General features: G+C 44.6%; 2 protein-coding genes across 2 annotated transcripts in view; one reads left to right on the top strand and one right to left on the bottom strand.

The window, feature by feature from the left end:
* Positions 1-1,813, top strand: part of LOC123513589 — a 39,825-nt gene extending 38,012 nt beyond the window's left edge. The window contains exon 7 of the mRNA XM_045270838.1: positions 204-1,813. Coding sequence (XP_045126773.1) covers positions 204-464 — 261 coding nt within the window. The 3' untranslated portion in view covers positions 465-1,813. The remainder of the gene's footprint in view (positions 1-203) is intronic.
* On the bottom strand, positions 1-27,370 carry LOC123513712 (plectin-like). Its single transcript, XM_045271089.1, is given in 14 exon segments — positions 1-7,955; positions 9,897-10,150; positions 11,043-11,285; positions 12,381-12,659; positions 12,943-13,145; positions 14,744-14,907; positions 15,164-15,422; positions 15,425-19,235; positions 19,237-19,814; positions 19,816-20,082; positions 21,389-21,524; positions 22,721-22,923; positions 26,542-26,731; positions 27,135-27,370. Coding segments are annotated over 14 exon segments (6,828 nt in total). The 5' UTR covers positions 27,276-27,370; the 3' UTR covers positions 1-7,855.
* Between the last annotated feature and the right edge of the window lie 326 nt (positions 27,371-27,696).

Here is a 27,696-nt window from a genome sequence, read left to right as displayed (position 1 = left end):
TAACAGGCAGAATATTTATTGTATTTCATGATACAATATATAAATAGGATTTCACTAGAAAAGCTAACGACATGAGATGTTTGTCGTACAAGATAAAAATTGAGTTGTACAGGAAGCTGATAGCAGTTGTCTGTTGATGAAGCAAGTCAGGTTTGAAGATGGGAAGGCGTGACCAGAGGCGCTCATTGTACGAAATGTTCCAGGAGCGATACATGAAGAAGCGGTGCCAGGCGCAGCTCAAGAACATAGAGAAGGCATTGGAGGAGCAGAGAAAGGTCCTGGATGGCCCCCTGAATCCTGCTGCCATGACCAAGGTGGAGGAGGCCAAGGAGAGGTTGTGTCTGATTCGGGACAACCAGGAAGACCTCGTCACCGCCACACTGCAGGCCAGGGAAGCCACCAAGGATCTGCCCAAGGACTCAAGCTCTCCTGACATGTACTTGGCTCAGGAGAGTTTCAAGTGATGGAGGCAGGAACACCCCAACAGACAGTAAGGAGTAGTGGTTAGCTGTAGTGGAGGTTGGAGTTTGGAAGTAATGGAAGCAGGAACACCATAGGCAGTAGCAGTTGTGTTGAGGGTAATGCAGGAATTAGTAGTAGTGGAAGATTGTATCCAAGTTTATCACTCCACAGAACCCAATCTTCCACTACTTATGTTTTTGTGGAGGGAAGTAGAGGCCAGTGTGCTTCAAGGAGACTGAACACCACTGTATCCAAGCTTGTCGCTCCACATAACCCTGTGGAGCGCTGATTCCTTGCAGCACACTGGATCCACTTCCCTCCACAGACAGTAGTGTTGGTTTGTTGCAGGAATATTTTAGGGAGCAGAGGTGATTAATGTTTTATGTCTCAGGTCTTATAAGCACTTCCAAGATGACTCAATGGTACAACTGACTGACAAGGAGGAAAACTGGTGGCTTTGGGGGGAGGTCTCTCTCTCTCTCTCTCTCTCTCTCTCTCTCTCTCTCTCTCTCTCTCTCTCTCTCTCTCTCTCTCTCTCTCTCTCTCTCTCTCTCTCTCTCTCTCTCTCTCTCTCCACAGACCCACAGGATGTCCCCCCACAGTATGTTGACAAACCCACAGTCACTCCCCACAGCCCCTCACACACACAATACTCACTGACTCGCCTGAGAGAGAGCGAGAGGAGACGTTATTCACTGATTGTTTTGTGTTAGTACATTGTTTTCAGTTGTTGTAGTGAAGGTGTTCTCTCCTCTCACACTAACAGTTTGAGCAATACAAGCTGCACAAGTGATATTTGTTACTGAGTTAAAGCTTTGAGTTCAGTGCTACAGTGGCTCTTTGTCATGGAGGCTGACAACAGTTACATGGACTCAGAAATAGTTTGGCTTGACATAAACAACATGAGCCAGGATGTTGCTCCACACACACACACACCACCAGAGCCTTGTGTGGTGCATCTTGGTAACCACAGCCTCAACTACCACTTACAAGTACAATTGTAGAAAGTTTTCAAACATGTTTTTATATGTAGTTTTACACAGCATAGTTTTTATATGTAGTTTTACACAGCTATGTTAATGTAAAAGTACATACATTTTTCCTTGTAATATACATATTTTTTTTACATGTACACTCCTGTAAATACTTTCGCTGTGGCTTCGTGCATTATAGTTTTATATATAAAAGCTTACAGCTGTCTTATGCTTCCTAAACACAAAATGTTTTTATATATGATTACATTTTCATAACATTGTACTACAAGTCTTTCTTCCTCATTCCTTTATAATAAAGAAAATTATAATTATATTCCCTCCCAGTATTGACTACAATAAAGCATTACCAATTATCACCTAAGCTTGTACTTTGCCTTAGCTATGATGACACACACACACACACCTGTGTTCACCTTTGTGCTGCTCACCACTACACAGCTGCCGCAGCCACTCTATCATTGGCATAATTGATCCCTGTCCACTCCTGGTGCAGGTGACACAGTGTTCACAAGCCTTTCAGCCAGTGAGTTATTCAAACTGCAAAACTGGCAGGTGTCACCAGGTATACTGTAGGCAACCTATGATCCTACCTGGCCTTTCATACAACCAAGATGTCAACCTTTGCAAGTCTGTTCTAATACAGACAACTATTGGTCTTTATGAGGCTTTCATACAACCAAGATACCAACCTTTGCAGAAACTGACTCAAGCCTGACTAAGTACAGGTAACAAATGGTCTCAATAAGCTGTGACACAAACAAATCAACCTTTACAAACAAAACAAGGTACACAAACATTCATAGGGAGTGTGGGAGCTGCAACTCTCACAAGGTTGGAGTGTAGGTTGGGCTTCCTCAATCAGGGCAACAGTTTTCTAGCGGGTGGGATTTCAGATTGGAGGTATCCCAAAAAGTATCCCCTTTAGCCCATAAATTTCCATGAAAAGCCTACATGGTATAAAAAAAAAAAAAAAAAAAAAAAAAAAAAAACTAAACACATGGTACTTCTCAGGACATAATTAACTGCCGCTCCTACACACAGAAGGTCCTCTCATACCGAATCATCCTGAAAGCAACAGTAATAATTTTGATTCACCATACATTTACAGGGAAGACCTAATGACCCTCGTGGTGTGGCAGGGCAAGGAAGACAACCTCAGACAGGTAAGGTAAGATAAGGTAATCAGATCATACGTGCAGCCTAACGCAACAAAACAAAGGTGATACCAACTCCAGCAATGTGTCTGTGTAGAGTGAGGAAGTCTTGGGGTCCAGTTACTGAATAAATTTGTTGGCATTTGACAAGATTGAGGAAAAGCTGTTTAATTAAGTTACTGTTTATAATTCCTTTAAATATTCTGAAAATTAACAAAAAAGTGAAGTATATGGATGAAGCTGCAGTTGAATTTCCTTGAAACTGACAAAAAACATGAAGGAATGAAGTCTTGGGGAGAAAATCTTGAAAATGTCCAGGCGTCTCAACAAATGCACAGCTTGTAATAGTTTCCGCGATTCTCATAAAGTTAAGGGTCCCCAAGAATGTCCCAGTATTTGTTGAAGTGTAAGTGTGTCAGTATGTGGAGCGAGTTTCTTGTCTGTCTCGTCTTGGCAGCACATGAAGCTCGTCAAGCAATAAGAAAAACAAAACTCACTGTGGTACTCAGCCCACACTCCTCCAGCACCTCACACACACTCACTCCCTGCACCAGATAACAACACCTGAAATCATTAACAAAATTGCATTGCATAGCATCTAGATCAACTTCACACACACACACACACACACGCACACATGCTCACACATACAAAAATAAAAAGTAGGTTATATATATTTACATAGAATAAAGCCTTCTAGCCAAACCAAGCTCTGTGAACCTTAATCAATCTGCCAATACAGTTATGGCCAGGTCACATAACCCACACTCACTCCCACTGTGTTCTTCCCTTGTGATCTACTGACACTGCTTGTCCCCTCACCACCACAGCCTCCAATCTACTGAACCTTGCCTCACACCTGGTGCATTCTCAGATCAGTGGATGAAAGGCTGAGGGAAGAGGGAACACAGTGCTTATCTCAATCTGTCTCTCCCTTAATAGCACATCATCTAATCCACTGAATCTCTCCTGACAATGGATGCACTCTTAGATCAGTGGCCTTGATACATAGCGAAGAAATGTCAGCAGTGCAGTGGATGGAATAATGAGGAAAGAGGACCCACAGTGCTTTATCTCCATCTTAACTCCTCTAATCTTAGACAAGAGGACAAGACAGGTAGAACACAGAGCACAGGGGAAGCCTTGTGGTGCACCTTGCCGTACCTCTGACCATGGCTTTACTAACACAGCTGGAGAGGGAGTGAGCCCCGCATCCCTCCCTCTACTCAGCTTCCCTCCACAGCCACTGCAGAAGGCGTGATGGACCCAATAATATGAAGAATGCACACTTAACCAGTGATGTCAAGATTCCAATAATACACAGAACTGTAAAATACACTGGTACATGCAAACCAAGATGTATAAAAGCAGGAATATAACATCAAAAGGTGGAAAAAAGCCAAACTTGACCAAAGGCATAAGAATTTCAGCTATAAATTAACTCTAGGAGACAGACACATGGAAATACGCACCAATCAAAATGTACAAAAGTAGGAAAGTTGCATCAAGAGACAAGATGACCATGGCAAGAAATGCACACAATTCTAGGCTGATGGCAAAGTGTGTGCACCACTATGCCAATGAATCACAAAGAGACAATTAAATTTCAAGGAGCGAGTCATGGGAAAAGTTCAGCTCACGAGAGAAACTAAGAACAAAAAGCAGCTAAAAACATCAAATCTTAAAAAAAAAAACTAAGCCAAATAAAGAATAAAAAACACAACACAGATACCTCTCTCTCTCTCTCTCTCTCTCTCTCAAGCAACAATAAAATCTCACTGGACGAATATATATATATATATAAACAAAACGATAAATACTTTAAAATCTTTGAGATACTATACGACAATTTCTTTGGTAAATGTAAACAAAACAAAAAGTTGCATCTATAACTAATGGAATTCACACTTAAGACTGGTAGACACAAATCACAAGACTTACACATCAATTATCACACCGTTTTTCATTTGTATCGAGTATAACGTGGATCCTCCCTCCCACTCTCACTACCTTCTTCAGTCTGCACTCTCAAACACTTCGCTCACTCACCAAGACTGTCTCAGAGGCCACAAAGACGAGTCAAGTTCTTATCGTGTTTTCTTACTAATCAGATAAATTCCTTCTCAAATTACAACTAGAATCAAAACATCCTTGCAAACCTCAATAAAATCCATTAGAGTTTGTTGAGGCAGTGGTCTGTCATTTCGTGTAATTTTTTTTTTCTTTTTTTTTCACATTTCGTGTATGGAGTGGTGTGGTATCACTGCGGTAGTTGGCAGACGCATAACGCACCCCTTCTAGGATTACTAAGCATTTAAAGGGCCAGGAGTTTAAAGCCCCGTTATGGGCCACTGTGTCAGCAGAAAAGGCCCATGCCTTTCTTGGAAAGGTGCATCTTAAAAAATAAATAAATAATAATAATAAATAAATAAAGCCCCGCGATGCTGCCACGCCCCCTTCACACTCATGTTTTGTGTTCCTTGTATTTTCGTTGTTTCTTTTGCTGTTTTTACGATTTTATGTTCTGATATGTTCTATTTATTAGTATATATATTTTTATTTTCATTTGTATGTATTTAGGACAACTATGTATATATAATTTTGTATGAGGCCCTGTAGAGCACCATTTACTGGTGGAATAGAGCCTAGAAAACAAAACAAAACAATAAACAACAATAAACAATATTGCTGTACAGTCTAGGCTATAGTTACCGGCACCACAGCCCTCCAGGAGGGAAGGGAGCGGGGGGAGGGGGGAGAGCATCAGTGCGATCGATATCACTTGGAGCATGCATCTGCGTTACTATCCTCGATATATATATCATATTTTGCCTACTTTTGTGGTGTTTCACTACTCCAGGAGTGAACCATGCCTCGTGTGAGTGCAAAGAGGAAAGCTTCAAGTAAAAGAAATCGTGAGAAGATCTTGAAAAGGTGGCGTAAGGACAATGACAATGACAATGTGCACTTCCCAGACATGGTGAAAGGATTATGTAAGTAGTTATGTGCATTTGATACTACTTGGTGGCACTTTTATGGAGTAATGAACATTTAAACATAAAAATGCAGTTTTCTTCGCACAAAAGTACTCATAACTTCTTGTGTAATTGACCAATTTAGATACTTTTTGTTGGGAAATTATCGTGACACTGGTATCTAAAAACTGGTGTATAGCCACATACTTAAGCACTGTGAAATATATTTTTGACAAATTTTTTAACTTTGATTTTATGGATATTTATTTTTTTCATATTTTGGTGTGAGGCTGACATTTTTTCCTTTTCACTTACAATTACGAGTAAACAGTTATTTACATCTGGATGTCTAGTATCAGCACACCAAAGGAAATCATTATTCTCTTCATAGTTTTGAAACCATTGCATAATAACAAAAATATCTCAAAATCGCCAGTAAATTGTCTGTGGTGTAAAAAGTTATCAATGGATTTCGATGAAATTTCTGTCACTGATGCATCACACCACCGTGCACATTGTGTAAAAAAATTCATTGTCCTATACAAAAATCTAAGGTTGGGAGGATCAAAAATGCGATATCGCAGTGAGCACACTGATGAAATAACAGACCACCACTTAAAATGTAAAGTCCTTGTTAAACTATCACCAGAATCATAAAAAATCATCCTTACAAGCCTCAATAACTTCCATTAAAGCCTGTTAAAGAAAAAGAATCACTAGAATCATGTAAACCACTCTGAGGACACACAACTTGCAGTGCAGCCTGATGAACACAGCAGAGACAGCACACCAAAATGTTTGAGAATGCAGACCTTAGGAACACAAGGATCAACACCAAATCATTACAATTATCACATCTATAAGACTAAAAAGCAGCAGGATTTATGGGACGGCACTAAATGTACAATTACCAAAAGAAACATAGCAACCAAGAACAAATGTGGCTTGAAATAGTGTGCACCCTCAGAAACCAGAACATCAATCTACATCCTTGGAAACCTGTAAGTGAAGCCACACCTTTGTAAACCCCAGTGGTATTAAACCCTTAGAGAATCCATAGTGAGGATAAACTCTTGAAAACTTGTGAGGCTATACTCTTGAAAACCCCAGTGATATTAAACTCTTAGGAACTCCACAGAAGCTACACCACTCTTAGAAAACCCAAAGTAAGGCCAGACTCCAAGTAAGCAAAGAGTGACCTCACACAACACCAGGGAATCCTACAACCACTCGTGACAAGCTGCCCGTCATCACTCAGATCTACAGACACAGCCTCCCTGCACCTGGCCGAGTCCTCTGACACACCAACACTCTCTCCAGCTTCTCAAATTGTACATTATCTGGAGGGGTAAACAAATCATAGGTAACGGTAAAGAACACGTCAACAAAATCACTTAATAAAATCGTCAAAATATCTGGAATCTCATGGCTTCCCAAAGGCTAACGTAGGTGATTAATAAAGCCTATTTTGCACGACATTTACCCGCAATCGCTGACCTCAAGCATCACAAGCTCCTCCCATGCTGAGTTGTGGTCGGAAGTCAGTCAGTCTGTAATCAGAGCACTTTGGAAGTCCTCCTTGTCTTGTCTGCTTACCGAGTCTTTACCGCAAATCACACGGTAAATGGAATATTTTATGGCGACTCCGTGACTCCATTCAATAATAATGATCACTTAAGTCTTCATTAAGTCCTCAGGAAGTTTTTATTAATCTTCCAGCTGGTCAGTCAAGTTTTTATCCTGGAAACTTTTTTTGACTTTCCAGCTGATTACTTAAGTCTTCTCAGGTGTGTAGAAACTTTAATTATATTCTATCTCATTACTCAAGACATCCGAGGTTCTTGAGAAATCTTAATTATCTTTCATATCAAGCCTTAGGTCATCTGGAAGTCTTACATATCTTCCAGGTGATCATTGCCAATATGGCCTCAAACCTTCCCTAGTCCTGACTCTTGCAGTGAACATAATACAATCTCCTGCAGAAGGAAGCATCAGGATTACAATGAGCAAAGAAAGTGGCAAGTGAAAGAGCACCTCCTCCTTGATCCCTTAGCAGCTTTCCTCACTACCATCTGCATGTCCCAAACAGTTCTACCACCTGAGAGAAGACAAAACAAGGCTCTTCTTTAGTTCTTGAATGCTAGAAAGAAGCACAAAAGGAATGACAGGGAAGGAGTGCCAGGCTGGGTGAATAACACAAGCCTTCCAACACCACACTGACCACTGAGCAAATGTGTTACTAGTATTGTGAGTCGTCAGCAAACCTCCCTCATGTTCTTGCTTTGCTGCTGCTGGTGCTCTCCTGCATCACTGTGGTCAAGGGTGTTGCTGTCACTGCCTCACTCATCCCTCGGTCTTCGCCTGCCAATCTGCAAGTGAGGGAGTTATTTAAAGGTGTTATAGTGAAAGGTCTGTTGGTTTGTTCCAGTATTTCATCTCACTTCCTCTTTCTAGGCTCTGGTGGAAGCTGTTGTGGCTTTCAAGGAAGTTTTCATGGTGTTTAATAGCAGTTTAAGTAGGTACATTGTAAGTCATGAGGGTTTTCAAAGGCGTTTTTTTATGATTTTGGCAATTTTAAGTCTAGTGGAGGTTATTAAGGTTTTTAAATAATGTTATGATTCTAGTATTAGTTCAACAAGGTGCACTTTCAAAAATCCTAGTGGAGGTTCATCACTAGCTGGAAGAGGAAGCAATCAAGGTTTTCCGGAACATTTTTCACAATCCTAAATACAAGTCAGACTCCATCCTCACCAACACAGAAGACACAAACTCTGAACCACTAAAGACACAACAACCCCACTCACACGTGCATGATCGAGATGTACCCTCAAAAATGAAGACAAACAAAGGATCATTTCCCCTCTACCCTCACTAATGAAGAACACACACACTCTGGCACCATTCTAGACACACTCAGTTCCCAATCACTCCTGCACGATCTAGATATACTTAAATTAACACACTGTATGTACCTTGAAAATGAAAATAATACCATCTACCTTGAAAATTAAGAAAACAACACCATCTGCCTTGAAAAATTAAGAAAACAACACCATCTGCCTTGAAAAATGAAGAAAACAACACTATCTGCCCTACAAATGAAGAAAACCAACTGTTGCACCTTTTTAGAAACACTCAGGTAGGTCACACTCACAATGTACTTACTGTCAAATGAAAACTAAGGACGTCAACCCTCATAAAGAAGGAAACACAAACTCTATCACCATTCTAGAAACACTAAGGTCCCACTCACCCCTGCATTTCCTCACATTCCTAAGTTGAGAAGCTCTCTCTACCCTCATAAATGAAGGAAACCAATCATGTCAACCCTCACAAAGGACTCAGGCACCATTCAAGACACACACATCACTCATCCTTGCATGATTCTAAGTGTGTCCAAGTTAACAGGCTGTATGTACCCTAATATATGAAAAATCAAGCACCATCTACCCTTACAAATGAAGAAAACACACTCTGGCACCATTAGAGAGGCCCTACTCCCAATGTACTTAGTGTCATATATCAACTCCTTCAGTACTGGGATGCATTTTTATCATGAGTTTTGGGTACATTAGACAATTTCATTTTTTTTTTTTTTTTTAATACCATGTGGGCTTTTCACGGGAATTTCTGGGCTAAAGGGGATACTGTTTAGGGTACCTCCTATCTCAAAGCCCACCCGCTAGGAAACCATTGCCCCGAATGAGGAGGCCCAGCCTACACTCGGACCGTGGACAGGATTCAAACCCGTGCGCTTGGAGACCCCTAGGACTCCAAAGTGCCCATGGTTCCACTGCACCAGTGTTTATCTTAATCCCCGCATAAGTTTCTGAAGCTGTATAAAATCGACAAACAGTAAGGAGAATAAATATGAAAAAGCGTGCTGGTACTGAAGGGGTTTGAGAAAGCAAAGCACACCAACCCTCACAAATGAAGGAAACAAACTCCCGAACCATCCAAGACACACACACACACACACACACACACACACACACACACACACACACACACACACACACACACTCACACACACACACACACACACACACACACTCACTTGCATTTCCTCATATTCCCAAGTTGACAAGCTGTATCTATCCTCACAAATGAAAAGTAAAACACATCAACCCTCACAAATGAAGGAAACAAACTCTCGAACCATCCAAGACACACACACACACATCACTCACCCTTGCATTTCCTCATATTCCTAAGATGACGAACTGTATCTACCCTCACAAATTAAGGAAACCAAGCACATCAACCCTCACAAAGAAGGAAACACCATTCTAGACACACACAACACTCACCCTTCCATGTCCTCCTCCCCAACTCTGGAAGACTGGAGGCGAGACTGTAGCACCTTCACCTCTGCCTTCAGGGACGAGAGGCAGGACTCCAGGCTGGTGAGGGGCGGTGGGGTGGGTGTGGGGGCAATGCAGGTCTTCTCAATGAGCTGTGTGAGGCCGGCAATGTCCAGCGGGCGTGGGGACGGGATCACCTCCACCTCTGAGGTAAAAGTGAGCGCCTGGGCCTCCCGCGCCTCTCTCTCAGACTCGTGGCTCTGTGTGGTTCAAGTTGTTGGTTATGTTCTTTTTCTTCCGTTCGTTTTTAATTCTTTCTATCGTTTCTTTCCTTCACCTTCATTCATGTAACCTCACTAATTTTGCTTCCACATCCTTTTCTTCCATCATTTTTTATCTTTCTCTCCTCCTCTTTTCCAAACTTTTCTTCTCTATCCTTCTCTTTCACCTTTTTCCAATCTTTCTCTCCTCACATTCAAATTTCTCTTCTCTATCCTTTTCTTTCACTATTTTCCTACCTTTATCTCTTCTTCACACCTAAATCTTTCTTTCCTAACCTATCCTAACAACCTATTCTAATTTTTAACTATCTTTACTCTCTCTCCTTTCTACACAGCCTTACCTAACTTAACTTAACCCATCCTAATCTTCACCTAATTTTAGTTTCTCTCCTCCACACATCCTCATCTGAACTAACTTAATCCATTCTAACCTTCACATATCTCTACTCTCTCTCCTTTCTGCACTTCCTTACCTAATTTAGCTTACCCCATCCTAATCTTCACCTAATTTTACTTTCTCTTCTCTGCACATTGAAACCTAACCTAATTTAACCTTCTCTTAACATAACTTTAGTCTCACTCTCTCTTTCTCTCTCTCTTTCCTTTCTGCACATCTTTACCTAACCTACCCTACCCTAATTTTACATATCTTCACTTTTTTTTCCTTCTGCACATCCAAACCTAACCTAACTTACCCTATGCTAATCTTCAAAACTTTACTCTCTCTGCTGTCCTTACCTACTCTAATCTTCACAACTTTACTCTCACCTCTGTCCTCACCAATCCTAATCTTCACAACTTTACTCTCTCCTCTGTCCTTACCAATCCTAATCTTCATATAACGTAACTCTCTCCCTCGTTCTCGCCTCACCTTGAGCTGCTCCAGGGCCGAGTGAAGGGCCGTCCTGAGCTGCGTAGCCTGGGTCTGGTAGCTCACCCTCTCCCCCTTGGCCTGGCTCAACTGTGTGGCCAGGGACTCTGTCTCCTGTTGTGCTGCACCAAGACGCCCCTCGAGAGCAGTCACCCTCTCCGCCTGGCTCTTCTCCCTGGCCACCTGATGCTCCCTGGCCTGTCTCGCCTCCTCCTGGCTCACCTCAAGCTCCCCGCCAAGCAACTGTGGAAGAGTCAGTGGTCAGTTGGTGGTTGATGTTCTTCTCAACGGATGTATTGATGAAGAAAAGATGGATGGAGGACAAGGAGACAGCAGCAGCAATGACAAGCACAACACTTACTAAATAACAGCAACTACAGATTCAAGCACTACAAAATTTTATCTAATCGAAACACACACACTGATAAAAAAGGAGTCAGATGGAGAAGCCAAACAATAGTAGTAACAAAAACACTCAGGAAACAACACTAAGAAGACAACAACAACAACAGCAAAGACAAGCACCACAACACATCTTAGTCTGAGGAAAACAACACATATTTGTACAAGAAGACAAGACAACACTAGTAACAAAAACACACATACAACACAAGGAACAACACTAACAAGGCAATAACAACAACAACAATGGCTAAGACACTACAAAAGTTTATCTAATGGAAACACACATACTGATAAAAGAGAAGTCTGATTTAGAAGACAAGATGACAACACTAGTAACAAAAACACTCATACAACACAAAAACCAACACTAACAAGGCAACAACAGCAAAAACAAGCACCACAACATAATTATATCCGGTGAAAAGAACACAAATAACAACAAAAGGAGACACTCAGATGGAGAAGACAAGACAACACTAGTAACAAAAACACTCACACAACACAAGGAGACAACACAAACACCACCACCAGGAACCACAACACAATTTTGTCTCATGAAAACAACACCTATATTTGTAAAAGACAAGACAACACTACAAACAAACAAACACACACACACACACACACACAACACAAGAAACCAAGACAAACAACACCAGCAAACTCTTATTAGCTTGAAGAGAACTGGCAATCAAGTAAGCCTTTTTTCTATCTTTTTTTTTCTATTTTTTAATGCAAGAGGGAAGCCAAAAAGATAAAGAAAAGATAAATAAAAAAACTGGCCCACTTGAAATGCCCGTTCCGTTAAAGATTTGTAAAGAATTAGCCAAAAGTCAGGAATAAATGTCTTGAAACCTCTCTTGGCCACCTTTCACTTTTGCATAAATAAATAAATAGATAAATAAAAAAATAATAACACACACACACACACACCTTAATCTGATGCTCCAGGCCAGACACCTTCTTCTGAGCCTCCAGCAGCTCCCCCTTCACTCCTGTCAGCTGGCACGCCTCGGCCTGCCTCTCCTCCTCCAGCCGGCTCACCTCGAGGGCCAGCTGGTCACACTTCCCGCTGGCTTCACTCAAACGGTGTGCCAGGTCATCTTTGGACGCTGTCAGTCGAGTCGTGTCACCCTCCAGTCTCTTGTTGTCCTCCAGTTGTGCCTTGAAGTCCTGTTGTGCTTTATCCAGTTTTGCAGAGGCCTCCTTCAGCTGAGGGATGTTTGTTAAGGTGGTTAGGTTGGGTCAGGTAGGTTAGGTGAGACTGGGTTAGGTTGGGGTGGATTGGGTTAGGCTAGGTTAGGTTGGGTTGGGTTGGGTTGGGTTGGATTAGTCTCTCTCTCTCTCTCTCTCTCTCTCTCTCTCTCTCTCTCTCTCTCAAATAAAATAAGTAAGTAAAGCAGTGGGAATTTAAGAGACATGAAAGAAATGAAAATGTAACAAGGAAGCTCTCTCTCTCTCTCTCTCTCTCTCTCTCTCTCTCTCCAACACACACCTCTCTCTCCAGCCTCTCCTTCTCCCCCCTCAGCTGGTCCAGGGCGGAAGAGAGGGAGGCACACCGCTCGCTTCTCTCCTTGGCCTCCTCTCTGGCTGCCCCGAGGTCTCTCTCCAGCGTTGAGGAAAGCTTCTCCTTCTCCTCCAGCTTTGCCTCCAGGCCGGACACCACAGACCGCAAGCCCTCCGCCGCCTTGCAGATTTCTGTTAATGGTTGGTGGTGTGGGTTAGGTAAGACAGAGTTTAGAGTTAGTTTAATCCCTTCAGTACCATGACGTGTTTCCATATTTCTTCTGCTTACTATTTGGTTTTATACAGCTTCAGATACTTATGTAGGGGATTCAAATAGTGAAGACTCTGGCCATTAATCTTCTGACCTCCCTTGCTAATGTAAACGAAATAGTCAAATCATACATAAATCTCAAGGTAAAATGTGTCCCAGTACTGAAGGGGTTAGAGACCAGTGGAAATTATTAGAGGAGCTACTTTGGGTTAATATAGAGAGGTGAGACTAAGAGGGATGAAGGAGAGCAGGAGTGGAAGTGATGAGAGGAAAGAAACACAACAGCTTGGTTACACAGCACAAACAGAAGACAAGGAACTAATTAAGAGAAGTTATTTTGTGTTAGTTCAGTGAAGTCAGACAAAGGAACAATTCAGGAGAGCAGTGGGATTTTTTTTTTTCTATGTGAAGGGTTATTTGGCCAAAGGTAACAAAAACAAACAGAAAAAGGCCCACTTAGATGCCAGTCCCCAAGCAGGCCCATGAGAGTTAGCCAGAAGAATGGGATAAATGTCTTGAAACCTCCGTCTTCATTAAGTTCAGGTGATAGGAAGATGGAAAAACAGAAGCAGGCAGGGAGTTCCAGAGTTGATCACAGCATTATGAAAGTGATAAGATAAAGAGAAATAAGACAGTTTGATCACAGCACAAAGAGAAGACAAGGAACTGATAAGAGAGTAATTATTTGGTTAGGTTAGTGAGGTTTTACGCAAGAGGGAAACTAGCCAAGGAAAAAAAGAAGAAAAAAGCAAAAAAGAAACAAGAGGCCCACTTCAAATGCATGTTCCCTATACACAAGAGGAAACTAACCAAGAAAAAAAAGAGGAAAAGAGAAAAGAAACAAGAGCCGACTTCAAATTCCGTTCCCTAAAGGATTGGAAAGAGTTAATTGGTGAATGACGGACAAATGTCTCAAGACTATAAGGAACAAGTGAAAACAGGAGTGAAATGCATGGAAATGATGAGATAAAAGAAAATAAGGGAGTTTGGTTAGAGAGAGAGAGAGAGAGAGAGAGAGAGAGAGAGAGAGAGAGAGAGAGAGAGAGAGAGAGAGAGAGAGAGAGAGAGAATGGTGGTAGAACTGCAAAGGACAGGAAGCACACAGGAAGATAAAAAGGACAGAAATAAAAATGTCTGTCTATCTTTCTGTGTGTGTCTGTTTGTTTGTTTGTCCATCCATTCTTTAGTGTGTCTTTCTGTCTGTCTGTTTGTATGTCCATCAAAATTTTCCTGTGTCTCTGTCTGTCAAAACATTCCTGTGTGTCCGTCTGTCCGTCAAAATCTCGGTGTCTGTCTGTCTGTCCATCAAAATCTCGCTGTGTCTGTCTGTCTGTCTGTCAAAATCTCCCTGTGTCTGTCTGTCAAGATCTCCCTGTGTGTGTCTGTCTGTCCGTCAAAATCTTTGTGTCTGTCTGTCTGTCTGTCTGTCCATCAAGATCTCCGTGTGTGTCTGTCTGTGTGTCTGTGAAAGTCAAACAGGACCAAGGCACCACAGACACTTCAGTTAGCTTGGCCTTACCTTGCAGCCGGCCGACCTCCTTCTGTAGGTGCAGGATGGACGTGTGGTGGGCGTGGCACTCCTGCTGGGACCGTGCCAGTGCCCCCCTCACCTCCCCCAGCTCCCCCTGCAGCACTCCAACCTGCCCCTCCACTGCCTCCTTCGCTCCCTCCAACTCCAGGCACCTGTGTGTGTGAGAGAGAGAGAGAGAGAGAGAGAGAGAGAGAGAGAGAGAGAGAGAGAGAGAGAGAGAGAGAGAGAGAGAAACTCATGAATGGAACTGTAGGGCCTCAAAAATTTGTCTCCTCATGACATATTCACAGCCTTGACACTTGCTACTACTACCACTATCATCATGACTATCAGCTGCTACTATCACTATCATCATCACTATTTGCTATTTCTATCACCATTATCATCACTATCGTCGCTGCGTCTCACCTGGTTCGCAATGTATCATACTTCTGCCGTTCGTCGTTCACTGCTCTCTGCTGCTCCTCGGCCTGGCTCTGCACCTCCTTCTCCGCCGCCTTCCTCCCCTTCATGTGCTCCTTCAGTTTCCTGGTGAGCAGTCGCACGTTCGATTCGTAACGCCTCTGCTTCTCGCGGAATTCGTTCGACGCCGTCCCTGCCTTCTCCTTTTCCTCCTGCAGTTCTCGTTCTCTCGTGTTCACCAAACTCTCCAAGTTACTCAGTTTTTCAGGAGGCACTGCACTTCTTTCCTAGCGTCCAGACTCTCCTCAGCCACCGGTCTCTCCTCTGGTCTCTCCTCCTCCTCTACTCTGCTGTGTGACGAGGAGGCTGACGATATTTCAAGGCTCTGTAAATTCTGGTCCTCTGTCACTGCCTCTATTCCATCACCCTCCTCTCTTGCCTGCAGGAGAGAGCTCTGTGGCACCTCACTCCACTGGTTCGCCTGCCATGTACTGGTCGGCTGTGGTGTGCTGTGTGGTAAGGAGATGATGCCTGAGGGTGCTGCCACTTTGCTGTTGCCATTTGTGGAGATTATGTCAGCAGTGTTGGGAGTGTGTGGGCCGCTGCTGGGGTAAAGAGGCTGCGCAGTGCTTGGGTATGAGTTCTGTGTGCTTGTGTGAGGCTGGTGGGTACTTGTGGTCTGTTCTCTAGGCTCCTGGTTGGTGCCGGTGTAGGTTTGAGGCTCTAGGCTTCTACTGTGTGACTGACTGCTGGGAAGGACTGGTTGCTTTGCAGTGGGACCAGTTACTACTTGTTCCTGAGTAATCCTGGGAGAAATTGCAGCCTCCTGAGTGGTGCTGGGATGTGTCATGGAGTGCTGGGTAGTTGCAGGGTAGGCTACACCAGCACTGGAGTACTGTCGAGCCTCCTGTGTGGTGCTGAAGGCCTGGTGCTGATGGTGAGGCAACAACTGAATGCCTGGCTGTGTGCTGATGTCTCTCTCTGGTATGCTGTCCCTCAAGCCCTCATACTTAGCAACCCACAACTTCCTTTCATTCTCTGAGGTCCTGAGTTGTTCCTTGAGGGCTGTGTTGGTGTCCTGAGCCTCCTGCAGTGCCCTTTCAAAACTGGCTATCCTGGTCTGTAGCTCCACCTCCTTCTGCCCTCGGCTCTGAAGGAGGGTGAGGCTTGCGTCCTTCTCCTTCAGGGCATTGGTGAGGGATGAGTTTTTCTTCAGCTCCTGGTCAAGACTGGCTTCCTTGGCTTTCAGTGTGGCAGTGAGAGAGGCACACTCCTTCTGCCTGGCCTCCACACTAGCCTCCAACTCTGCACACTTGGCCGCCAGCACCTCAGATTTCCTTTGTTGGTTGACGGTGGATTCCAGCTGGGCACATCTTCTCCTGAGTGTCTCCAGCTCCTTCCCTTTGGCTCTCATCAGGATGCTCTCCTTCCTGGCACTCTTGAGGGCCTCCTGCATGGCGTCCCTCTGCCGGCCGGCCTCCTCCAGCCTGGCCGTCAGAGTGGACACCTCCTTCTGTAGCATCTCTGGAGTCTTGGGTATCTTCTTCCCACTAGTGTTAATACTGTTGTTGATGTTGTTGTTGTTGTTGACGGCCTCAGACACCAGCGAGTCGGCCGCCTTCTGCATCTTCTTGAGCAGGGTGTTCTCCGCCAGCACGGCCTTCACCTGACTCACCAGACGCTCCTTCTCCTCGGCCAGCCTGGCAGCACCAGCCTCCCGCTCCCTCTGCTGACCCTCCAGCCGGGACAACTCTGCTGCCTTGTCCTGCAGCGATGCCTCCAGACCTTCCCGGGCCCTCTCCAGCATCTCCACCTTGGCCTGCAGGGTGTGGGTGGCCAGTGTCTGCTCCTCAAGCCTCACCCTGCTGGCTTCACTGCTTCTCCCGAGGTCATCCAGGGTCAGCTGCAGGTCTGCCTTGTCTCTCACTGCAGTGTCCAGTTCCTGCTGCAGGGACTGGGCCTTCCTGTCTGCCTCCTCCCTGCCCTGCCTGGCCTGCTGTTCTGCCGCCTCCAGGCGCTCCACCATCTCTGTGCGAGTCTTCTCCGCCGCCTCTCGCTCCACCCGGTGCTCCCTCACCAGCGCCTCCACCTTGTGCTCCAAGCTCTGCTTCAGCTTGCGTTCCTTCTGTATGCTGTCCTTGAGGTCGCTCTGCTCCCTGCGCTGTGCTGCCTCATGCTCCGCACAGGCTTCTGCCTCCTGCCGCAGTGACAGGTTCTCCCCCTTAAGGGCTTCCCAGTTCCTCCTGAGGGCCACAAACTCCCCTTCCAGAGCAGCGTGCTGCTCCCTGATGCGGTGCAGCTCCTCCTCCTTCTTCAGCACCACCTCCCGGCAGCTCTCGGCGCCGCCCTCCAGGCCCTGAATCTGCTCCTCCTGCAGGCGACATGTCTCTGCCAGGGCTCTCTTCTCCGCCTCCATGGCCTTGCCAGCAGCCCTTGCCACCCCTAACTCAGCCTCCAGCCCAGCCCTTGCCTCTCCTGCCACCCTCACCTCCTCTCTCAGCCCCTCCACTCTCTTCCTCAGCTCTGCCTTCTCCTCCTGGTGGTGTGACTCATCTGTCATGGCCGCCAGCCGCTCCTCCAGGGCAGCCCTGGTCCTGGCGGCCTCCTCTGCCTCCGCAGCCATCTGGTGCATGCGGCGGTCCTTGGCAGCCAGGTCGTGGCGCATGCGGTACACAGAGGAGGTGAGACCACTCATGTCCTCTCGCACCTTCAGGATGGCCGCATCCACCTCTGCCTTCTCCTGCCCAGCCACCTCCAGGGCTGCCACCAGCCTGCTCTTCTCCTCCTGCAGGGCAGCCAGTGAAGCCTCTGCTGCAGCGCGCTCCTCTCTCAGCACCGCGGCTGTGGTGCCAAGCTCCTGCAGGCGCTGCTCCAGGCCCGTGATGCGTCCCTCACGCTCCCGCAGCTGCTCCTGGCCCACTGCAGCTGCTGCCTTGGCCTCCTTCAGTTGTGCCTCACGGCGTGCTAGCAGGGCTGCCCGCTGCTGCAGGTCCTCCCTGGCATCAGCCAGCCGGCGCTCTGCCTCTGCCAAGTCCAGGCGTAGGCCCTGCAGGCGCTGGCGGTCCTCCTCCAGGCGCTGCTGCCGCTCCTGGGCCAGCTGGCTGCCGGCAGAGTGGTCCTCCTGCAGCCTGGCCAGCAGGGCTTCCCTCTCAGCCATGTCAGCCTGCAGAGCCTCCAGGTGACTCACCAGTAAACTCTTGTCCCGCACTGCCCTGGCCTTGCCCTCCTCCACCTCCCCTGCCAGACTCTCCACCTTGGCATCCAATGCCTCCTTCTCCGCCTCCATCCTGGCCAGGGCCGACCTTGCCTCCAGGGCCTCCCGCTGCAAGGCAGTGCGGGCCTTCTCAGCATGCTGTAGCTGCTCCTGCTGCCGCGCGGCCTCCGCCTGGGCTGCCTTGGCTTCTGCTGCGGCCTTGGCAACAGCTGCCTCTGCCTGGCCCTGTGCCTTTCCCATGGCTGCCTGCTGAGACTCAAGCTGGGTTAGGCGAGTCCTCATCTCCTGCGCCTCCTTCCTCAGAGCAGCCTCAGCCTCCCTCACCTGCTCCAGAGCCAGCACTTGACCCTCAGACTTGGCCTGCAAGTCTCCAGCCTGTTGTCTGGCCTTGGCCAACTCACTCTCAGCATGGTCCAACCCCTCCCTGGCCTCCTTCACCTCCACCTCCAGGCACCGATTAGCCACTTCAAACTTCTCCATCCTGGCCATGGCCAAGGCCTGCGCCTCAGCAGCCTGTGCAGTAGCAGCCTGCATCTCCCTTACCTCTGCCAGGGCAGCTGACAGCCTGGCTTGCATCTGGGTGCGCTGCTGCAGGGCGGCCTCCAACTCCTGCTGCACAGTCTCCAGCCGGCCCTCCAGGGCGGCACGCTGGCGCTGAGCTTCAAAGTACTGGCGCTGGCCGGTGTCTGTCACCTGGGTCTGCACCAACTCCAGCTGCTGCTGCAGGAGGTCCTTCTCCCTCACAGCGTTGTGCACCTGCACCGACAGCCGGTGCACCGATATCTCCAGGTCCTCCCGCTGTGCCACTGCATCCTGCAGTGCCCGTTGCAGCTCCTCCACGTTGGGCCCCATGTGTGTGGGGAGCAGCAGCGGCGGTGGCAGCCAGGCGGGCCAGGTGGTGGTGTCGGTCCTCGGGGGAGGTGGCGTCAGACACCAGGCGGCGCAGGGTGAGGTACTCCTCCTGGTAGCCACTCAGGTCGCTCAGTGTGGACAGGTTGGAAGAGGACGTGTCTGAGGGGCAGGGGGAGATTGTGTGGTGGTCCTGGCCCTCCAGGGCAAGCCGGGCCCTGCGCACGGCCGAGGACAGCAGCGGCCTGGGAGGGCCAGGAGCGTCACTGCCGCCGCTGCCCCGAGAGGAGGTCTTGCTGGGGGCCGCTGAGTGGCCCAGCAGGGAGGCCATGCTGGATCCCGAGGCGCAGGTGGATGACTCGCTGGCCATGGAGGTCTGGGAGTCAGCACGGCGGCGAGGCCGCTGGCGCCGCCGCCGGGACCGGGGCTCCTTGGTGGCCGTCCCCTCCAGGCCCAGGTAGGACTTGCGCTCCACCACGGTGGTGATGGCTGTCGCAGGGTACCGGTGCAGCTCACGCATCTCTTCCCCATGTGGGCCGCCCACCATCACCACACGATGCTCCACTCCCCCACCTCTCCCTTCATCCTCCCTGTCCCCTGGCATCACCCACCACACTGCTGCTCTTACTGCCACACTCCACCACACTGAGTCCTGCCGCTGCTGTTGCTGCACCATTAGTCCACCCTGTGTGCCTCGGATCCAGGGAGTGTGATGCCACCTTGTCCCTCTCCCCACGTGTGCCCCGTGTGGGCCTGTGGGTGCCAGGGGTGGGGGGCGGGGTGCCGTGTCCTGCCCGGCGCTCCATGCCACTCAGCACCTCACTCAGCACCGCCGGGGGAATGTGGGGCAGCTTGACAGGACCTGCAGGCACACCCACACTTAGTAAGGCTCCCTGTGTGTGTGTGGTGGTGGTGGTGGTGGTGGTGGTGGTGGTGGTGGTGGTGGTGGTGGTGGTGGTGGTGGTGGTGGTGGTGTGGCATGCACTTCTGTGGTGTGGTGGGGATCACTGGTGTGTGGGTGTTAGTGTTGAGGTTTGATGTGAGTGTTGTGTTAGAAGTTTTTCTCCTTGTGTTTGTAAACTAGTCCCGTATTTTATTGTTTTTTGTTTCATCAAGTGTGGAATAAATGACGAGAGACAAGTTAGAGGTGAGCGGTCCGCCAGCTTTGGGAAGGAAGGTCTTGGCGCCAAACAACACAAGCAAAGCCTTCACTCACAATTCTACATGAGAGGAGAGAAACTGAAAACTGAAGAAAAACACCAATGGCTAAAGACTCCACACACCAAGTCATCACTCACTCACTAAACACGGCCGAGGTGATGACACACACACACACAGACAAACAATGACACCAGTGCAAGATGAATTATGAACTTAACAATATGACAACACTATAAAATCTAAAGTCAAGTAAATTATCTAAACACTAAAGGATAATGACTACAAATTCACAAACACAGTCACCCTTAAAAAGAAAAAGAACACCCAACACACACCATCAAGAATTATATCAACTTAACCCCTTCAGTACCGGGACACATTTTTACCACAAGTTCTGGGTATGATTAGACCATTTTATTGACATCAGGAAGGGTCTATGGAGGTCAGAGGATTGATGGCCACTGTCTTAACTATTTCAATCCCCGCATAAGTTTCTGAAGCTGTATGAAATCACCAAATAGTAAACAGGAATATAAAAATGTGGATCAGACGATTTTATTGACATTACAAAGGGTCTATGGAGGTCAGAAGATTAATGGCCAGAGTCTTCACTATCTTAATCCCAACATGAGTTTCTGAAGCTGTATAAAATCACCAAACTGTAAGCTGAATGAATATGAAAATGTATCATGGGACTGAAGGGGTTAATTCTGCTTACTATTTGGTGATTTTATACAGCTTCAGAAACTCATGTGGGGATTAAAATAGTGAAGACTGTAGCCATTAATCTTTTAACCTCCATAGACCCTTACTAATGTCAATAAAATGGTCGAATGGTACACAAATCTCAAGGTATAAATGTGTCCCAGTACTGAGGGGTTAACATTATGGTGACATGATAAAATTTAGTGCCAAGTACATTATCATAACACAAACACACTATAGACAAACACTCTACACACACACACACACACACACACACACACACACACAGCAGCATGACTCACCAATAAGTGTCTCAGTGAGTGCCAGGGATGTGGAGGTCTCTGTCAGGGTTCTGAGGGCATCACTCTGTCTGGTAACACTGCCGGCACCTTCTTCCTCCTCCCCCTCCTTAGTAGTGGTGCCTTGTGCTGCTCCCCTCTGGTTGCAAGACACACGTTTACAATGCAGGTTATGGTGGGAGATAATTGAGGTTTTTAATGCTATTTTTTTCATCACTGGTTTTGTTTACTCTTGTTTTCATTGCATTTTGTTTACTCTTGTTTTCATTGTACTGTTTTTTTTTTGGTACTCTTTTCATTGTTGTTTTTGTTTACTTTAGTTTGACTGATTGTTTTTGTTGCTGTTATTTTCATTGTTGTTTTGTTTACTGTTGTTTTTGTTTACTGTTGTTTTTGTTTACTTTTGTTTGAATGATTGTCTTTGTTCATTTTTGTTTGAATTGTTGTTTTTGTTTGCTCTTGTTTTCACTGTTGTTTTCATTGCATCACTTTTTGTTACTGTTGTTTTCATTGTTTTTGTTACTGTTCCTTTCAATGTAGTGTCTTTTATGTATGTTACTAGTGGTTAATTCTTTGTGGCTCAGATAAGATTACAGTGCAGCAAAAAGTGAGATAATGGCAGCTTACAATATCATCACACCTTCCATTGTATACATGCTCTGTTTCTCCTATTTATGAGTGACAATGTGACCCTCTCCCTTCTGAATTCAAGTTGCATTATTATTTTGTTGTTATTTGTGTGTTGTTATCTGATAGAGGTTAGGTACAGGTGTGTTCCTATCTGATAAGGTGTCAAGTTAGGTTAGGTTAGGGCAGCTTAGGTTGAAGTTTCATTAGGTGCAGTTATTTTGATGTTAGGTTAGGTTAGGTTAGAGTTGGGTTAAGTTAGGTTAGAATTCGGTTTGGTTAGGCTAGTTAAGGTTAGGTTAGTGTTTGGTTAGATAAGAGTAGGTTATGAGAAATAGGTGAATAGGTGATCATGTTTGCACAGGGAAGTATGGAACACAAAGTGAGACAAAGAGAGAGAGAGAGAGAGAGAGAGAGAGAGAGAGAGAGAGAGAGAGAGAGAGAGAGAGAGAGAGAGAGAGAGAGAGAGAGAGAGAGAGAGAGAGAGAGAGAGAGAGAGAGAGATTAAAAACAATGAAAGGACACACACCAAACACAACAAACTACAAATACAAGTGGTATATCTAGCACCTACAAGAGAAACAGGAGGGAAAACAAACCAGCCTAAACAGAAGTAACAAAATATAGTAATAAAAAAACACAATTGGCCTGAGACAACAGGTAACAATAGGTGAGAACAGGCAGTAACATGTAACAAGGCCTCATTACCTGGCTATGGGGAGGGAGCGTTGGCTGAAGGGGAGGAGGTGGGGCGGGGCAGGATGCTAAGTCGTGTGGGGAACCAGCACACGGGAGGCGACTGCCAAAACGATGCACTCCAGCCAGGGCTAAACAGTGTCGCCCACCACCACCACCACCACCACCGTAGCCACCACTAACTAAGCTCCCATCACTGGCACCGAGATGCGTGTCTGTGTGAAGTGTGAGGTGGGGAGGTGGTGAGGCTGCATCCTGTGTTGTGTGCGCCCTGTATCCACACTAATAGGGACAATACATGCGCCTCTTCCTCTCCCCCTCTCTCTCTCTCTAATCTACCTGGCTACTTCTACTTCTTTGTCCCTCATAAGCCTGTATTCAGAAATGCTTTGCTCTCTCATGACTATTTTCCAAGGCCACAGAGATGACAAGCACTGTTTTCAAGAGTTTTTCCAATTAATAGTGTAGAAATCTTGTCGGTCTGCCTCTAGAACTGTAGAACCACCCTGAAGAACTTGTGTAAATTTAAATAAAGCCTCTTGAAATAGTGGAGGTGTGGAGGTGAGGCACAGAGGTGTTAAAGAATGAGCCATACACACACTTCTCTCTTCAGTGTCTTGTAGTACAGGTTCATATACAGACTGCAGCATCCTCTTGTGTTTTAGTTGCTTCCTACTCCACCTCCACTACTTTCCAGAGGCTCTAGTTGGAGATAGATGTGTTTTTAAGGGTTTCTATGGCTCTAGTGACAGATTAACATGATTTCTACCTCACTAACAGGGAACAAACTAATGTGAACCTGACTAATCATCTCTGTGGGCCTTGAAAACAGTCGTGGTAGGAGAGCTAAACATTTCAGAATCCTTGAGTTTAATGTTATGCCTTTGGAGGAGAGAAAGTGTATACAAAAGATGAACTAAAGGTGTTTTGATGTTCCTCTGTCTCTTCCTCCATCATCAACCCATCCTGGCCATCACTCACACACACACATACATACACACACACACACACCACCTTGATCACTCACACCACACCACTAACAGGGTAAATATGGACTACACAAACCAAACTATGATGTTCCCGTATACTAACTCCAGCCAGCACACACACCACTAAGTCATTCATACCACTTATACCCAGTGTTGAAGGGGTGTCACACTGGCCTATGATACACAGAACACAGGTCATGGTTCTTGGTGCGAAACCAGGAAGGTTGTCACACACAATCTGTCTGCACTCTTCCTGTGCTAGGCAAACGGCCCACCAACCAAGACCAAGCCTAACCAAAACAAACCAGAACAAAACCATGCCACTCATACCTCAACCTATGCCTCATGCTGGCATTACACTTGCACCTCCTCTTATTGAAGAAGAGGAAGCAGAAACTAGAGAAGAACTGAGAGGAGCTCGATGGCAAATTTGGAGTCAGGGATGGTTGCCATGAGCCCAAACTATCGAAATGATATATATATATATATATATATATATATATATATATATATATATATATATATATATATATATATATATATATATATATATATATATATATATATATATATATATATATATATATATATATATATATATATATATATATATATATATATATATATATATATATATATATATATATATATATATATATATATATATATATATATATATATATATATATATATATATATATATATATATATATATATATATATATATATATATATATATATATATATATATATATATATATATATATATATATATATATATATATATATATATATATATATATATATATATATATATATATATATATATATATATATATATATATATATATATATATATATATATATATATATATATATATATATATATATATATATATATATATATATATATATATATATATATATATATATATATATATATATATATATATATATATATATATATATATATATATATATATATATATATATATATATATATATATATATATATATATATATATATATATATATATATATATATATATATATATATATATATATATATATATATATATATATATATATATATATATATATATATATATATATATATATATATATATATATTATCTTTATAGATTGATGAAATATTATTTGATATTCCAATATGAAAAATTTAGGCATGTTCTTTTTAGTTTCAGTAATAGGTTTTATCAGATATCATATGTCTATTTTTTTCACTGGGATAGCATACAGAGAAGCAGAATGGATATGAAGTCATCCCAACTTTGCTCTGCTAATCTGAGGCAAGTTCCAGCTGTCTGGAGTGGATGTTCCCTTGTTCCGTGTATCATTGGCCAGTGTGATAACCCCTTTATAGTGTATCCTTAGGGACAAATACAGACAAAACAAACCCTGAGCCAAGATATTTTGATGTTCCCTTCTATCGCATACCAGCCCCAGCCAGCACACACACCACACCACTAATGCCCAGTGTCTTACAGTGTGCTGAGGGACAAATATGGACAATACAAGCACTGAAGCACACTGATCACACTTGTGGACTTAAAAGCTATGGTTACTAGATTTCTAAATAGCTGGATATCTTACACAGCTCTACCTTGCTAACTAACAAAGGTAAGATAAAGGTCATTAATCAACTTTTATCCCTGTATTTACATTCTTACACACTGTTAGGAGGATCTTAATACCTCAGGCTTTTATTTTATATTTAGAAAGCATGGCCTGTGTTCTCAAGTGTTTCTCTCTCTCATCCTGACTCCATTCTTAACATCTATTGGTGTTTTCACTTTTCAACCATTACTCCTTGTTCCGATAGCTTAATAGACTCTGGTGGAGGTTACTGAGGTTTTTAAAGGTGTTTCCATGATTTCACTGACAGTTTAACCCCTTCAGTACCAGGACGTGTTTTCATATTTATTCTGCTTAATATTTGGCGATTTTATACAGCTTCAGAAACTTATGCGGGTATTAAAATAGTGAAGACTGTGGCCATGAATTTTCTGACCTCCACAGACCCTTCCTAATGTCAATAAAATGGTCTAATTATACCCAAAAACTCAAGGTAAAAATGCATCCCAGTACTGAAGGCATTAACAAGCTCTTGTGGAAGTTTTTGGTGTTTTCAAGGATGATTTCTTTCTCTAGATTAGTTTAAAGTCCTATGGGGAAAGTTATTGAGGTTTTCATGGGTATTTCAATGAAGCCAGTGACAATTTAGCAGACTATCAATTTTAATGGAGCTTCTTGCCCCTTACCTGAGTAAGGGGGACAGGAATAAAAGGTAAGAGAACCCGGTGAGACAATAGTTAAACAAGAATTTCACACTAGCAACGTGAAAGAAGCAGCCGTGAAATGCATTAGTGCAAGTCAGTGAGATTTTCAGGGGTGTTTCCATGAAGCTGGTGAAAGTTAATGAGGCTCTGAACATTTATATAAATCTCATAACACTTTAACAAGAATTCTACACATGAAAACCTGAACAACCACCACCTTCATGAGCGCTCGTAATAACCAACACTCACTCGCGTATTTAATTTTATTTCTACGTGTTAAAGAGATGAAGATGAGATAAAACCAAGCATAGTTAAAGAAAAATAAAACGTTTCTCAGTAACATTATGACAGTAAAAAAAATAAATAAATAAATAAATAAATAAATAAAAGGTTTGCTAGTAACACCATGACAGTAGAGAACATAATTTGTGTCTCCTGAAAACAATCTTGATGTGAGAGCAAAATACTTGACACCACAGGCCTTTCATTGTACACAAAAGCACAACACACACATATGTACACACACACACACACATATACATACCTATCAGTCTGTAGAGGAACTTCCTGGTGTGCAATGAGGGGCTGGGCGGCAAGGAGGCGGTGTTGGTGTGTGGTGCAGGGCCAGTGGTGGAGGAGGTGGGTGTCTGAGTCTCCTGGGGTATCGGGGTGAGTCTGAAGGATTGCTGGGGTGATGTGTCTGTTCCTTCACCCCCACTAGTGCCTGCTGAGGTCTGTGGGGTGAGGGATTAGCGACATCAATGTTTCACTATTCGTAATCATTAACATTTTGCTTATGAAACTAAATAGAATCGAACTAAACACACACTACTCAAAACCAACCCTAACTTAACTATACAAGCAAATAAGTAATGCAGGTAACTCTTGATTTATGCATGTTTAATTTACGCTTTTGTTAATACACGACCGAAAAAATATTGTAATTAATTAAATTTGCGCGATCGGTTTGCTTCTACACAATTTGGACCACATCCCGCATCCCCCTATTATCTATCATTTCTTATGAGAATTACAAGTTTGTTTTACGTGAATTTTGAAATACGCAATGCCTCTTGGAATGCATCTATCGTGTAAATCGAGAGTTACCTGTATTCCAACACACACACACACACAGACCTGGAAATCAGTCCGAGCGTCGATCACTAATCCAAACGCACTTGAGTCGAGGCTGACAGAGTGCGGCGCTGGAGAGGTCGCGAGTGAGTGGCGTGGATCTGACAGTAGCTGGTGGCCCTGTCCCTGCAGCCCCGCCTCCATCCTTAGCAGGGGCAGCGGTGCATCCCTAAACCTGATTGACAGATACACCGCTCAGGATCCTGGACACTAGGAATGGCTGGAATGGTTTGACTGGAGCAGGAATGACTGGAATGGTTTGGCTGGAACAGGAATGACTGGAATGGTTTGGTTGGAGCAGAAACTTGACTGGAATGGTTTGGTTACTATAGGAATGGCTGGAATGGTTTGACTACACTAGGAATGACTGGAATGATTTCACTAGCACAGAAACTTGACTGGTGGAAGAACATGAGTGGAATGGCTTGACTAGAGTACAAAAATGACTGGAATGGCTTGACTACCACAAAAAAATGACTGGAATGATCTGACTACCAAAAAAAAATGAGTGGAATGATCTGACTACAACAGAAAAATGACTGGAATGATCTGACTACCACAAAAA

This window comes from Portunus trituberculatus, chromosome 36 (assembly GCF_017591435.1).
Source record: "Portunus trituberculatus isolate SZX2019 chromosome 36, ASM1759143v1, whole genome shotgun sequence".
Taxonomy (NCBI): domain Eukaryota; kingdom Metazoa; phylum Arthropoda; class Malacostraca; order Decapoda; family Portunidae; genus Portunus; species Portunus trituberculatus.
This window is presented reverse-complemented; position numbering and strand designations above follow the sequence as displayed.